At 34.0% G+C, this 14445-nt stretch overlaps 1 protein-coding gene across 2 annotated transcripts; it reads right to left on the bottom strand.

The window, feature by feature from the left end:
- Nucleotides 1–1685: 1685 nt before the first annotated feature.
- On the bottom strand, nt 1686–6070 carry LOC147385857 (ACT domain-containing protein ACR10-like). Of its 2 annotated transcripts, none has more exons than XM_086423230.1 (6): nt 5684–6070; nt 5366–5566; nt 4587–4692; nt 3133–3466; nt 2183–2467; nt 1686–2090 (listed from the first exon to the last, which is right to left on the bottom strand). In XM_086423230.1, exons 1-6 carry the CDS (start codon nt 5835–5837, stop codon nt 1950–1952), a joined length of 1221 nt encoding a protein of 406 aa, XP_086279356.1. In that variant the 5' UTR covers nt 5838–6070; the 3' UTR covers nt 1686–1949. The 2 variants fall into 2 exon arrangements, with proteins under 2 accessions (XP_086279356.1, XP_086279355.1); XM_086423229.1 differs by having other exon boundaries at nt 5366–5578; nt 5684–6067.
- Nucleotides 6071–14445: the final 8375 nt, after the last annotated feature.

Below are 14445 nucleotides of genomic sequence, written 5' to 3'. Positions count from 1 at the left end.
AACACTTGAAAAGAAAGAAAATTGATCTAGGAAAAATTCATTCAATGTGTGTTAATTATTGTGAAGGTCGCGACAATTAACAATGAGAAAACCCCTAGTACGAGATTGTCAAAAATGTTAGAATCTTACCTAAAGCGGCGATCCAAATGAAAAATAAAAACTAAGATGGGACCTGATAGGTCCAATTGATCGAGGAAAGGAAAATTGGCACGTGCAAGGTTGGCTAAATGATAAAAAAGACCAAACTAAGAGAATCCATTACTTTTTGTTTTTTGGGTCCAAATCCAAGTGTCCCTGATCGTAGTATCAATAGAAAACATGAAGGAGACAATCAATTAGAGAAGTCAAAGAGTCATCGTTTTAAAACTCGTTTTAATGTCTTGTCTCGTCCATGAACAAGACCGAGCTGTCTTGAAAGAGATATCTAATTTATTTGAGTCGTCTCAGACGAGATTTAAAAAAATGCCTTAGAATTAGAACAAACCATGTCTTTGAGACGACTTGTCAACTCGTCTTGTTGGTGGATGATATTGAGACAACTCGGACAAATTGTCTTGATTTCTAACAAGATTTAAAACCATGCAAAGAGTAGAAACTCCTATTGAATAAGGCTGGCAATGGGTAAGGTGTGGGTCGGATGAAGCATATATCTGTATTCATATCCGATGGTTTTGTTAAGGATATCCAAATTGACCTCGTACACAAATTTCAAGTGGATATCCATGTTGGTATATATACCTCATAGCGAAGAAGGTGTAGGAACCTTAATTTTGAGTTACACGTATTTATTATTGTGAATTTACCATTTTAAATTCAGATAAATGGATATTCAGATCAGATATGACGCATATTCATATCTGAGCCTAAAATTTTTTGGATAAAATAATTACGGATAATTTTACCCATATTTTAATCGGATAATAACCAAATAACTCTGGTCTGGTGAGTCGGTTAAGTAGATATTATCCGACCCATTGCCAACCCCTATTCTCGAAGCCTAATTCTCACCCTCAACTGCAACTATTTCAAAGAGGGTTTCTTGTCATTGTAAATTTGGACCATTTGATTGGGATGGGCCAACTCTTGATAAAAGGCAAAATGATGGCTTAAAGACTACACAAATCATGTAGGACTCTCATTAAGATATTGGTATTATCTTTGTGTTTGTCTTGAGAATCAAAGCATCAATTGAAAACATTAAAAGTGTTTTTAACAGTCAAATTATTGTTTGGTAATAATCGTAAATGAGCTTTCCGATGTTTCGAGTAGCCAAAATCGAGTAGAAGCAAGAAATGTATCAGACCCGCTTCCCGCCTTCCCAATTGCCCAGTTTTATAACTCTAGTATTTGGCACTTGAAGTAAGAGGGTTTGGATAAAAACAGATCCTGCAAAATCGACCATAATTCGAAGGTACTTCATTGGAAAATTAGAATCACTGATTTCGCTCGCTCTGTAGCCAGCTTTTGATTTGGAGAATCAGTGCTCATAAATTTCCCATCCCGGACAAACAACTAAGATTGATTAGTAAGCAGAACCCAAAATTTTGTAATAAGACATTTATAATGATAATGAACTAAAACTGACTTGTAGTAATCCTTCTCTTCTGGAAACCAAATGGGTCCTAATTTGAGAAGAAATTTAATAAAATTATATGATATAAGAGATTAAGGCTCCAAATCAGATATATTTAAAAGATGGATACTCTCCTCTTATATATGAACATCTTCTCTCCCTTTCTGTTACAAGTATAAGTGCCAAGATGGCTATATTCTCCTCTTCTAGACTACCAAGTCAGTCTCATAAAAGCTGCAAACTAAGGCGTGGAATAATAGCATTGCTAACCCTTTCAGATCATATACATCTGATATTTACAGATGCTACTCGACCAACTAATACACTATATACAGGAGCGCTCGTACCCGTCTAAGAAGCAGCATTTGTGACATAATCACTCCCAACCCATCAACATATTTCTAACACCATCTTCGATTTTTTTATGACACGTGGATAGGCCATCTCCTTCATCATCAATAAGGACTCTGTAAACTTCCCACTCTCGATCACCAATCACGTGCCTCCCTATCTCAGCCTGAAAACAAATTAGAATGATTGTAAGTAAATGCGGAGAAAATCCATTGATGCATACTTAGCTCAAACAACAATAGGTAGATGGGGAAGTACCGAGAAGATGCCTATGTTGAGCATTGTAAGAGCAAGGGTGATGTCATAGAAAACAAGAGGCCGACCCTTTCCTGATATCTCCACCGGGTTTGCAACAAGAAGCTCTGTGTCAGGACCCCGGCTGACAACCGCCACTCTAAGAGGAAGCAAAAGTTCCATCCGTAGGTGAGGACACAATGTGTTCTGCATGCTTGGGTCAAGGATCTTCTTTCCATCTGCTTGCGTTACAAATAAATCTACCTCACAGTTTCTTCCTTGCCTTGTGAAGAACCGACCATAAGAAATCTGACACACAGCATGGCTTTGTAAATGAAGATGAAATACAAGCTAAGAGAAACTTGGGAAATGAATGTCTAAATAACAGAAGAAATGGTTACATAATTGGATACATTCTGGTGCCAAAAGGGCATTTAGACTTGTTTAATAATAAAGCTGTTGTTTTTGTCTTAAATTGGATACAGAAATCAGTGGAGTCGACCCAAATTTTTATTCAGGATTTTAAGCGATTGGCTATTAAATAGACGATGTGTGCAACTAGGTTATCCATGTGTATTGTGGATTAGGTTTCAGTTTCTCTCTATATATGGGGTAGGAATGAATCAATAGGAAAGCCAACGTATCCCATGTACCCCAAACATTAATGTGGTTTCCATTTTTTTCTTTGTGTGTGTGCGTGTGTGTGTTCTACGTGTGGGTGGATGTGAACAAACAAATGAACCATGTCATTTTGGTCATGAAGGGGCAGGAAGAATGAGATTTCATGTTTTGAAGCATTAATACTGCCACATTATTCAAAATATTATGAGACAAAAAAAGGGAACATCCTAGTCTCCCCCGCGTGTGACAATAACTTATAAAATAATCAAGATGTCTGCCACTGACGTATTTCCAAATTGAAAGTTTATGTGCATTTTTCATTTTCCAAACAAGGGTAATTCAGTGGTAACTACCTGGATGTTGTAGTCCTTTAAAGTTCTCATGATGTCGTAAAGAAGGCCTTTATGATCTCGGCAAAAAATTTGGATGAGTGTGTGAGCAGGGCTGAGAGAATTGTCAATTGTGACAGATACACTCTCTGGTGCCGGAGACCCAATTAGGTGTTCGTTAGGTAGTTCTGAGCTGAACATCTCTTCCGGAATCGCGAGAGGGAGAAACGAAGATCCCTGTGAACAAGTGCTAACTTGACCGACCAATTCAATCTCACAACTAATCATGGCTTCCCCTAAAACAGCTTTCAAACGATCATATGTATCCTCCTGTCTCTTATTTGTATGTAGCAGTTCCCTGGATAACAAATCACAGAAATATGAATTTAATTAGATTAAGATACCCATTAATGTTTCGACATATGAACCATACTAAAGATTTACCAATTAGAATATAAATAAAATATTTAAATGGGAATGGGTGGCAATACAGTTCCGACTCTGTCATGATGACCACATTTTCTAGGTGGCCTAGCATAGAATTGGTATGGAACGATGACCACATTTTCTCCATTACCACACAACAAAATAAATTCCAAGTTCCAACTCTATTCCTCATGATTAGAACCTTCCCACGTGTTTTTTTTTTTCCCTACTTGAACATTACAGAATTCTAATCTTATATCCAATGAACATTTTGCTATCCTCATTGATGTGGAAAATCTTTCCTACTCAAGTAGAGTAATAAAGTAGATAACAAAATATAATCTTATTAATTGAATGTGAACTTTATTACAAGAAAATAAAAATGAAAGATTTGTAACAGTAGTTTGAAATTTTAATATCAAGTGCCAGATGAACTCATGAGAACTTAACAAATAGCATGTTTATATCAACTTAGGAGTCCATCCAGTCTGCCATCTATATAGATGCTCGATGGAGTTATTATGTGGCATGGGAACAGGTGGAACTTGGCTAGCGTGAAGTGCTTAGTGGACTGAATGAGTCGCACATGAAGCCTCGAGAAACGGAGCATACCTTAACCACCCACCCCATGAAGTTGGAACAATTTCATTGCAAGTAGGATCACCAATCACAGAAGTATCGAGGATTTTCACTATGAACCAAGGACATGACTCGGTCATTGGACAATAAAAGACAATGGCCATCATTTACCTCGATTTTAGGTGGAGATTAGAAGATAAATTAGCTCAATATAAATATTTTTGGTATAAGACATGTATTGGAGTAATTTTCCATTAATTATTAAGAGATTAAGAGATATGGTTTACTTCCTTGAAATTCTCATCATCTCAAGTTAATCAACTAATGTTGCATAGGTGTAGATTTGATAATAATGTTAGAACAGATAACATGAATCTCCTAATAACATACAAGAAAAATGAAATGGAAACAAAGAAAAACGTTCTAAGTTGCATTTGATTTTATATTATTTTTAAAGTGAAAAAATGTAGAACCTTGTGTCTGTAATGAAGAACAGATCCATCACTTTCCCATCTGGGGTGGTAGATACCTTCACTCTCCTTATTATAAGCTCGAGCTCGCAAAGAACTTCTGTAACATCTGCACAAATTCCCCCAGAACTAAGATTACAAATATATTTCTAAAATCCACACCACACAAGATTCCAAATCTTATATACAAACACCAAGATAACAACATAAATGAAAATTAAACTTAAGAAACAACCCTAGATATAGATAAATCCCACATATTTGTCAAAATTCAAGAAAACAATAAATTAGTGAAATAGTAAAATCCATCAAAAAATAATGTAGACCCAAAATGTCCAATAAATATCTTCTTAAACAAATAAGAAAATTTTCAGCTAAAACCTACGAACTAAGAAAATAAGTGAAATCCCCTCAAAAGAAAACCCCAAAAACAAAGATTATTATTTAAATAAACTATCAAGAAAACAATAAATTGATAAAAACAGTAAAATTTATCAAAAAAATGGAGAACAAAAATTTCAGCTAAAACCCACTAACAAAGAAAATAAGGGAAATCCCCACAAAATAAATCAAAGTTTATTGTTTAAATAAACTACCAAGAATACAATAAATAGTAAAATTCATCAAAATAATGGAGACCCAAAGAGCAAAAATTTCAGCAAAACCCACTAACTAAGAAAAGAAGTTAAATCCCCACAAAAGAAACCCCAAAACACAAAGACTATTTTTCAAAATTAAACTACCAAAAAATAGTTTTTTTTTAATGAAAAAAAAGGTCTTACCATGCAAGAGTCCTCTTCGATCATAACAACAGAACTTCAAGAGAAAGACATCGGGAGGCTTCGGGTCCTCAATTTTGTAATAATAAATCTCCGAAGTCAAAAAACACGAAGGACACGCCCCCATCAATCTCTTCTTCAACAAATTCCATCTTGTTGTCGATTTCCCAACTACCCAGAACACTAAGTAGCACCATTTCCCATCTGTTGAAACATCTTCACAACAAACCCAAACACAAATTTCAAATACCCGTCAAGAAATTCAGAAAATTAAGAAGAAAGAATCAAGAAGAAGATTATCAAATATCAACTGTTTCGTACCTCCTTTAACAATGCTCAACCCAAAGAACAGTATAATACGGCAGAGATCACATCCCAATCCGGTTTTGTCTGGGCAATTTACAGTAATTACCGTTGGGTCCCCTGGTCTCTCAGATTGCCTGATAAGTACCACGTCGTCGTAAGGGATACCCATCTCTTCTTTCTCTCAAATCTTATAACAAAATTCAATCTTTTTTCTTGCTTCTTCTCTCCTTTTTCTCTCTGATGGTTTCTCTGGTTCTTTTTTAGTGGGTTAGAAGATGAAGTAGGGAAATAAATGGGGTTTCTTTGCTCTTCAATTTTGTTGAGAGATTGAAGTTTGTTAGAGAGTATCAAATTAAAGAGAGCTTAAACACGGTTCTGTGGATCTGTCTCTCTCACTTGTGTTTCTAGTGTCTTTCACTTCTTGTCTGATTCTTCTCCTTTTTTTTTTTTTTTCTAAGACAGAGAGAAGATATATAACGCGAGATATCAAGTAACAGCTACTTGAAGAGAGATATTAAGAAGATCACCTGACTCGTTCAATTCTGTCTGACTCGGAAGAGTTGAACCAGTATACAATACTTGAACTGACAAACCTAATTCAAAGACGATATGTATTATTTGTACAAGAGCTGTGATATCCACTGTTTTAATAATTTCGTTTGCTTCGTTTGACTTATGCTCTTTGTAGAGCCAAATCCAGTTTGGGAGAATTTTTGGATCCGAAACTTGACAGTACTACACTAGATATCAGTATTTGATGTAATACCACAACAGACAGATTCGCCGCCGCCTAAGAATGAGAGCAAGAAGCACTTTCATGCTCTTGAACGATAAACACTTGAGCAGGGTGAGTCCCCTCGTTTTCTACAAGAGTTCGGGATTATTACCCCACAAGGAATACTCAATCGATTATCTGATGTGACAAGTTCGAGAATCATAGATCTGTGCTCCTTAGGATATACGATTTCCTCAAGATACAATTTTTAGGGGGAAGTGCAACCGTGTGTCCCTATGAGTGCAGATCTACGATTCTTGAACTTGTCACATTAGGGTAGTGGATTGAGTTTGTCACATGGGGCAGTTAGATTATCATGATTCTTTGTATAATATAAATCATGATATGGGAATTTTTTTGCTCACTCTTTTCTTCACTTCATAGTGCTCACAGGCTCTCCATTGCGTGTGACATGTGCAACATAATGATGATAATTTTTGACTAATGGGATTGGTTGGTCCTTGATCATATGAGCAAAAAAAACAAAAACAAAAAAAATCATCACAACAATTGGATTTCTCGCTTGCATAATCTAAATTGTGTGAACAACTATGTTTGAACTAGTATATTTTGGGTGATGAGTTTGGGATTGCAAGTAATGTATTTTATGATGTGGTCAAGTTGCATGCCTATGTGTGAGGTCTATTTTATCATACCACATACACTTCAATGAAATTAAATTCGATCTCTCTTGAAGGATATCTCCAAGGATTAAGAATTATTGGTTGATGAGTTGATTTGGTTTAGTAGAGGTCAGAGGATGTTGGTCTTTGCAAAACACTCTCTGATGTTAAAATTAGTAAGCAGTTTTTATCAGAGACTTTAACAATGGGGAATTGAACATATCTCCTAAAAATTCAATGATGAGTGAGTGATTTATAATATGTTTTTGATGGATGATGATTGTGAATTCCCCTCACGATAACTTTGTAGAGAAATCAATCCAAGAACAATAAATAAAGAAAAGTAAAACAAGATGCAATCACAAAAAAAAAAAAAAAAAAAGAGATTTTTACATGATTCCATTAAGATTGAGGTTCGTCCATGGATTACACTGATTCCATTAATTTACCATCTTTTGAGATTAATGTTCAAATTTTATTTTTGTTTGATTGACCATGGTACTAGATAAAAAATTATCTTTGTTAAAAGTAATAAATTTTTAGAACAGTAACTCATTTTAAGTTTCAATCGATAATTTATATGAAAAATTAACGAATTTTATATAACATGCATTGAAACTAAAAAATACCTAAAATCATCTATAGTATAAAAAGAAATGATAAAATAAATCGGTTCTGGGTACCCATTGGATAAAACCAAACAGTTCCGATTTCGATTCTTATCAATTCGGTTCCATTTTAGACCCGATTCTAATCAATTCCAATAAAAAGGAATCTAGAATCAGAGTATTCGGTATTGATTAAATGGGTACCCATTGACACCCCTATCGGTCTCTGGCTTTGTGACTATGGTGATGACATCATCTTCCTTATTTGAACACAAGAGGGTTTGCTCTCTAATCATAAAGCGTTGACTCGGTAGCGAACCCTAACCAGCCCGCCGAGTCATCTATAATTTTAGGTCTAGTGATAGATGAAAACTGAAAACTCGTGGGGGAATCATAAAAATCGCGATATATCGTTTATCGAGTATATAATATAATCGATATCGAGCAGTCTACTGCCATTAACTATTCCCTTCCACTAGCAGCCGCCTCACGTGGCAAAATTTTCGACAGCCGCCACGTGCAAATTTCTCGGACCCTTCAAGAAAAAAACTTTTTCTGACACATGTCTCATGATGATTGGATTAACATCTAAACAAACAGAAATCTGAACCACAACACTTTTCCAATCATTTCTCTCTCTTTTTCTTTTAATTTAAAGAGTCGTGATAACCTGACTCACACACGTGACATAGTCAAAATACTCACTCGACGTGGCATGTCCTAGAACCATAGATTTTTTCTCGGGATAAAAGCGCCACCTTTTTTTATGTCCTATTTGAGAGTGTTGGACCGACTTAAATTTCCTATTTAATAAATACCCATCAATTTGATAGAAATGTGGACAAAATATTTATAAATTTCATTTATATTACTTCTTTAAGATGATCCTAATCCTGAAAGTCTAATCCCAGTTATTTGGATTTTGGATAAACGCATCAATTTCATTCCTTCACTATTGTGATAAGATATGTCCTTTAATAATTGATAATTTTGCTGTTTACTTTTAATATTTGATGATTCATGTTTGATTTTTAATTTTCAATAGTCACAAAAACTATTTCTCATAATCTAAAATATTGTTTGGCTTTTTTTTTTCTTTTCAAAAATTCATTTTTGAATTATCATCGCCGTCAAACAAGATTTTCTTAAAAGTAATTTTCAATAATCCAAAATCAAAATCTAATGATCAAACAATAAAAAGTTAATATTAAATTATTATTTCCTCTATCAAATGGTAATCACGTTCGCCATTTGCGGTTGGATGAGAAAAATGCGTAAAATAGCTGTCGACAGGTTGTTATCAAACGGCACCTAAAAGTAGATAAACAAGCTTCTATTTAGCAATAAAAAAAAATTGCAAAAGGTATTCCAAAATCACAAGAAATGAATAGATCTGTCTTTTTTATTATTTTATGTTTGTCCATTCTAATTCTAATAGTGGGAAACTCGCTTTATTAATCCAAATCAAAAGTAAATTTTGATTTTAAAATTGGATTATGGACAAGAATATGATTTACTGATATCTAGTGTAGTGTAGTCGGTAGGGAGTGGCGAACGACGTTTTCGTTCTATCAGTAGAAGAGGCCATCTTGATTTGATTATATCCGCTGTACCCATCCATAAAGCCTAATCCAGCAGCACCTCCTGCCCCATGGACAAAACTATCGCTAGAAGTAGGAAACGCAAACGAGTTACGAGGTGAGGGAGCAGATAAAGCCACTTTAGCCGTCGGTTACCGACCTTAAAAGGGAACTTCTTAAATTGTGATTGAGATTGAATATCCTTATGTCTTCTAAGCTCCGCCCAAGGTATGAATTCGACAAAACTAAGACTCTTGTTAATTAAGCCCAATTGAGAATAAGTCGTTTGATCAATAACAGTGTGCTAGATAGCTTAGAGGGTAAAGTCTTCGGGTGATAATACCATAGACCTAGGTTTGATTCCTAGTAGTATTAAGTTAATGAACAAATAAAAAATGGATTAACCGACAAGTGGTATAAAAAATAAATAAGAAAGCAATGAAGCATTTTAACAGCACTAACCTCAATTGCAATCCAAAACTTTTACTAATGGACATAGTGACAAAGTTAGGGTTTCGAATAATTTGACAAGGAAAAAATTGGTTAAATCGAGCGAAAATCAAGAAAATAAAACAAAAATCCAAGTCTCTATGATACTAGTGACTCGACACAATGTTAATGTCATTGCTAACGTCATTGTTATCTTCTTAAGATGAAATGGATGGACAGATTTTCATTTGGCAATTGTTTTATGTACTCATCAAAGCACATGTGTGTCTCATTAGATTTTGATTTGTTTATCTTGAACATAATAAATCCATCAAAAGACTTGCACGTTTAAAGTGTACAGACCAAAGGTAGGTGTGGCTCCACGTAGTTGGAATTTATATTTTAGTCAACAACAAAATCATGAATATATTGATATTAAGTAGATGATAACTCCATAGTTGATAGACTTTGAAAATTACATAGAAGATACTTGTACAATTGTAGTTAAATTTATGTACTTAGGGTTCTTTACTTTGAAATATTTTTGAGAGAGAAAGTGGGAGAGATAGAAGAAATAGTGAGTTTTTTTCTCTCTACTTGTTGGCAGTAAAAAACGATGTCAATTGTGAAATATTTCATTGTAATTGAATTTAGAGAGAGTCATTTTGGTTGGTACGGTTAGAGTGAAGACCCCTTGAATAGGTAAAATGACTCTCCACAGTAAAATGTTTATCAGATATACCTAGTAAATGTGCCTATTTGAATTGGAGTTGCTCTTAGCGGATGAAAACCCTCCCCATCAATAAAATAAATTTCCCCGTCAACTATCACTTCTATAAGGATACAAATAGTGAAATGATCTAATGTGGCAAAGTTATATATTAGGTGAGAAATTATTGAAAGTCTCTCACTAGGTGAAAACTGAAAAAATTTGACAAGAGAATTTGACGGGCCTAAGCCCACAAATTTTAGAAACCGAATTTTGACGGCCTATGGATGTTGAAATTTCTGCCATCCTCAATTAATTTGACGATTTCAGTCCATCGAAAAAAAAAATTGAGAATGAAAAAATTGATGCCTTGGTCCATCAAATTTTATGAAATTCGATGGTCTTAGGCTGTCAAATATAATTTTTTTTTTTTTTTTTTTCACATTATGTCTCTTTATACTATGATTTTGAAATCAGGTGAATTAATTAATAAAAATTTTTACCCATCCAACAAAAAAATAATCAAACACAAGCAAGCATGAAACATCAAACCGCAATAGCAACTATAGACTCCATGAGCAAAATATGAATAGGTTTGAGTTTTTTTGTCCACACAAATCTCTCAAACACTTGTGAATTATAACTAATAGTCTAGGATTTGAGTGAGTGGATAGATATTCTGGGAGAATTAGAATTGATTGATTTCGTTCTCTATCTTTTTGAAAAAGTCTATGTGTAGACCCCAAATATAAATGTCTAATTTATAGGGAAAAAAAAATTAGAGTTTTAAAAATATTAAAACATTGTTCACCGATCGATCAGACAAATATAATCAATCGATTGGTTTTTACATCACGTTGATAAGAAAAGTTCATGAATCGATCAGGTTGAACTTCATTTCAATTGACTAATATATGTTAAAGATCGTAATTTTAATTTTGTTTAAATCAATTTTGAACTATCAACCTTATTCATTTCTAATCACCAAGAATAATTTGGTCTCTAGGTCGCCTACCATCCTAATTCATGTAATCGAATAGTTTGAAAATCTTCATGCATTGTGCTTGAAGTTTCAACCTTGATCTTCAACACACTAGACGACTATAAAATGACTCACAATTTTAGAAACAAAACTTTGCCAACAAATATTCTTAACAATTACTTGAATCATTCACACACACACACACAAAATCCAAATATTATCAAGCTCGAGCAATTCAGACACCATACTCCACTTGTGAAAGAATGAAACAGTAAAGAGAACAAAAAATTGAATACGAACAACACAAGGATTTATGTGGTTCAGTAGTGTGTGTACGTCCACAAATCAAAACAGGAACAATCACTATTTTCTTTTACGTTTTATAGTCTTAAAGATCCTTATTTACAAAATTGAGAGTTATCAAAATATGTAAATCTCTCTAAATAAGAAATCCCCAAAAATAGGAAACCCATCTACCACTAGGAGAGGGTGTTGCCCCTTTCAATTCCTACAACTTTGCGTAGTGCAAAAGAATACAGGACATTGACACAACACCAATGACAATCATTTAAATAAGACAATAAAGAAGGGAGGGTTTTGATATATGTTACTTGGTTAATTTGTTCTATTCGAATTTGGGTTCATAGTTTATTGTTCACCACACCATAATGAACCTGCTTCGTAGGGGTTGGGAATGATAATTCATTTCTTTATTAGCTAGGTTAGCTTATATGTACGTATGAAGCTGAATAATGACTTTACTTACATGTAAGATAATTCATCTAGAAAGATTATCACTTAAATTGTCCATGACCATCACTTGTGACTTGTGGCACCTAATGGAATTGCAAAGAAAAATGATTGTGATTAAGGAAATCACAACTAAATCACAATCACAAGAACAATTAACTATCACAATGAAGACTATTACACAAGAATCAAGTTAATTTTATTTCAAGATACATGGTCTCCCTTTTGCCCCTATTATGAAGAGATGGGGAAAAATAATAAACATACCTCTAATTTGTCAAATCTGCCTTATCATTGGTTATGGTTCTTGAGTTGGTTCGCTTTCAATACGAGGTGGGTAAGATACATCAACATTTATGACAATTAAGGATAGTGCAAGTCTCCTTTGTCATTAATGTTCAGTGTCAGTGCACCCATGGTAGGTCTGGTCTTTATCAAGTGTAATTATCTTATTAGTACACACCACTGCTTCTATCGTTGGTGCCAGGTGTGTAAGCTGTCAAGAACATGTGGCATGCCATGTCAGTTCCCACGTCATCAACATTATTTATTTTTGATTTATTGTTTCTTAGTTGTTCATTTAATGGAAGGCATCAATGTCATATGAGTCAGCACTGTTCACATTGTCAGCGATTCCAAATTAACTAATATTTACAAGTAAATAAAATGTCTTTAAATAATATCAATACCGTCACATGGATCTTATAATACTCGAATATTTCATAAATGATTGATCACTTAGGATTTGTCGTGGTATGATTGACATTGAATCTAACCTAATTTTATGAGCTTGGTTCGTCCCCAAGTTAATGGTCGATTGTGTTGTTCGATCCCACACGTGGGTCGTGTGAACAAGAGGAAGCAACGATCTGGATCACTCTCAATTCCTATATAAATCTAATGAAAGATGTATTAATGGCTAATTTTGGTTTATCAGTCTAATAAGATTAAATTAATTTGACCAATTTAATTATTGATTATAATTATTTAATTATTAAACATGTTGTGGAATCTCAGAGTGACTTGTTTGGGGGGGGGGGGCAGAAGGCATCAAATTGTGGCCGTGAGAGGTTGGATTGGGATTTTAGGGAATCTCTCGGAGTTTGTGTGAACGAGGATTCCAATTAAAGATTCCTTCTTGAAATAGAATCTAATGAGTGTGAGAAGGAGAGACTAGGAGATGGGTGGTTAGAAAATTTGGGGAATCCACGACACCAATCTTTTTTTAGAAGAGTGAAAGTCCTGTACTCCCAGGAGTTGGTTTACAACTCAACTCCCACTTTGCTTTGCTCACAACCCACCCATGTAGTAGATCTGTCAGGCTCTATGAACATGTCCATGGCTGGATTCCTCTGAAGAAATGATAGAAAAATACTTAAAGAAATCTATTTATATAGTTTTCAACAATAATGTTGATTTTTGGTTTGTAGATTAAGAGTTGGTCCCAAGTCCCAACACTCAAGTGGTAAATGGGAAGGATGAAGGGTATGGGTCTGGTAGGGTCATGTTTGTGTTGTGTTATATTGAGGTTAGGGCTGGTAATGGGTCGGATAATATCTGTTTACTTGACTTATCCTATTTGAGTTAATCGGGTATAGGTACAAATTTTTTATCTGACTAAATATTTAGGTAAATTTATCTTCAGTTATTTTTATCTGAATATTTTTAGGGTTGGATATAGATATGCATCATATTCAACCCGAATATCTGTTTATTCAAATTTAATTCGGCAAATTCAAAATAAAATATATGTATAATTATAATTGAGATTTTTTTCCATCATTTTCACAATGATAAATATATATATATATATTCGACTTGGATATCCACTTGAAATTTAGGTACAAATTGGATAGATAAATAATTGGATATGGATAACCTTAGCATAAGGGGGTAAAAAAATGGATATGGATAATCGGATATAAAATTGGATAAAGATAAGAAAATATCATCCAACCCATTGCCAGGCCTAATTGAAGATTAATCTAAAAATTTATTCAATTGATAATGGTGGCAAAATCTTAAATCTGAACTCCACTAAGTTTATTAAATGGGTAACACAACACAACTACTGTAATCCACTAAGAGGGAAGTTGGCTTGTATCGTGTTCAGGTTGACACGCATAATTTGTTACACCGTAAGATTAAAATGAAAAAGTCCTTGCAAAGGAATAATTTTTAACATACCTTAAATAATTATTGACATTTGAGATAACTTTTATATTTTATGATTTAAATAGGTTATATAAAGGTCGAGAAATTTGAGTTGTGTGCAAGTAAACACAACATGTTAGGGACACAATAATGAAATAGGTTAAAAT

This window comes from Akebia trifoliata, chromosome 14 (genome assembly GCF_017979445.1).
Source record: "Akebia trifoliata isolate Shusen 1 chromosome 14, ASM1797944v1, whole genome shotgun sequence".
NCBI classification, from domain to species: domain Eukaryota; kingdom Viridiplantae; phylum Streptophyta; class Magnoliopsida; order Ranunculales; family Lardizabalaceae; genus Akebia; species Akebia trifoliata.
The sequence above is the reverse complement of the archived record's forward strand: the minus strand, read 5'-3'. Positions and strand labels throughout refer to the sequence as shown.

What these genes read in the sequence shown, in the direction of transcription:
- LOC147385857 (XM_086423229.1), bottom strand. Translation starts at nt 5,837, where the DNA reads ATGGGTATCCCTTACGACGACGTGGTACTTATCAGGCAATCTGAGAGA. An exon ending in GTTGAGCATTGTTAAAGGAG is followed by an intron (nt 5,579 to 5,683) that starts GTACGAAACAGT and finishes TTTGTTGTGAAG; the next exon opens with ATGTTTCAACAGATGGGAAA. An exon ending in TAAAGGACTACAACATCCAG is followed by an intron (nt 2,468 to 3,132) that starts GTAGTTACCACT and finishes GCTGTGTGTCAG; the next exon opens with ATTTCTTATGGTCGGTTCTT.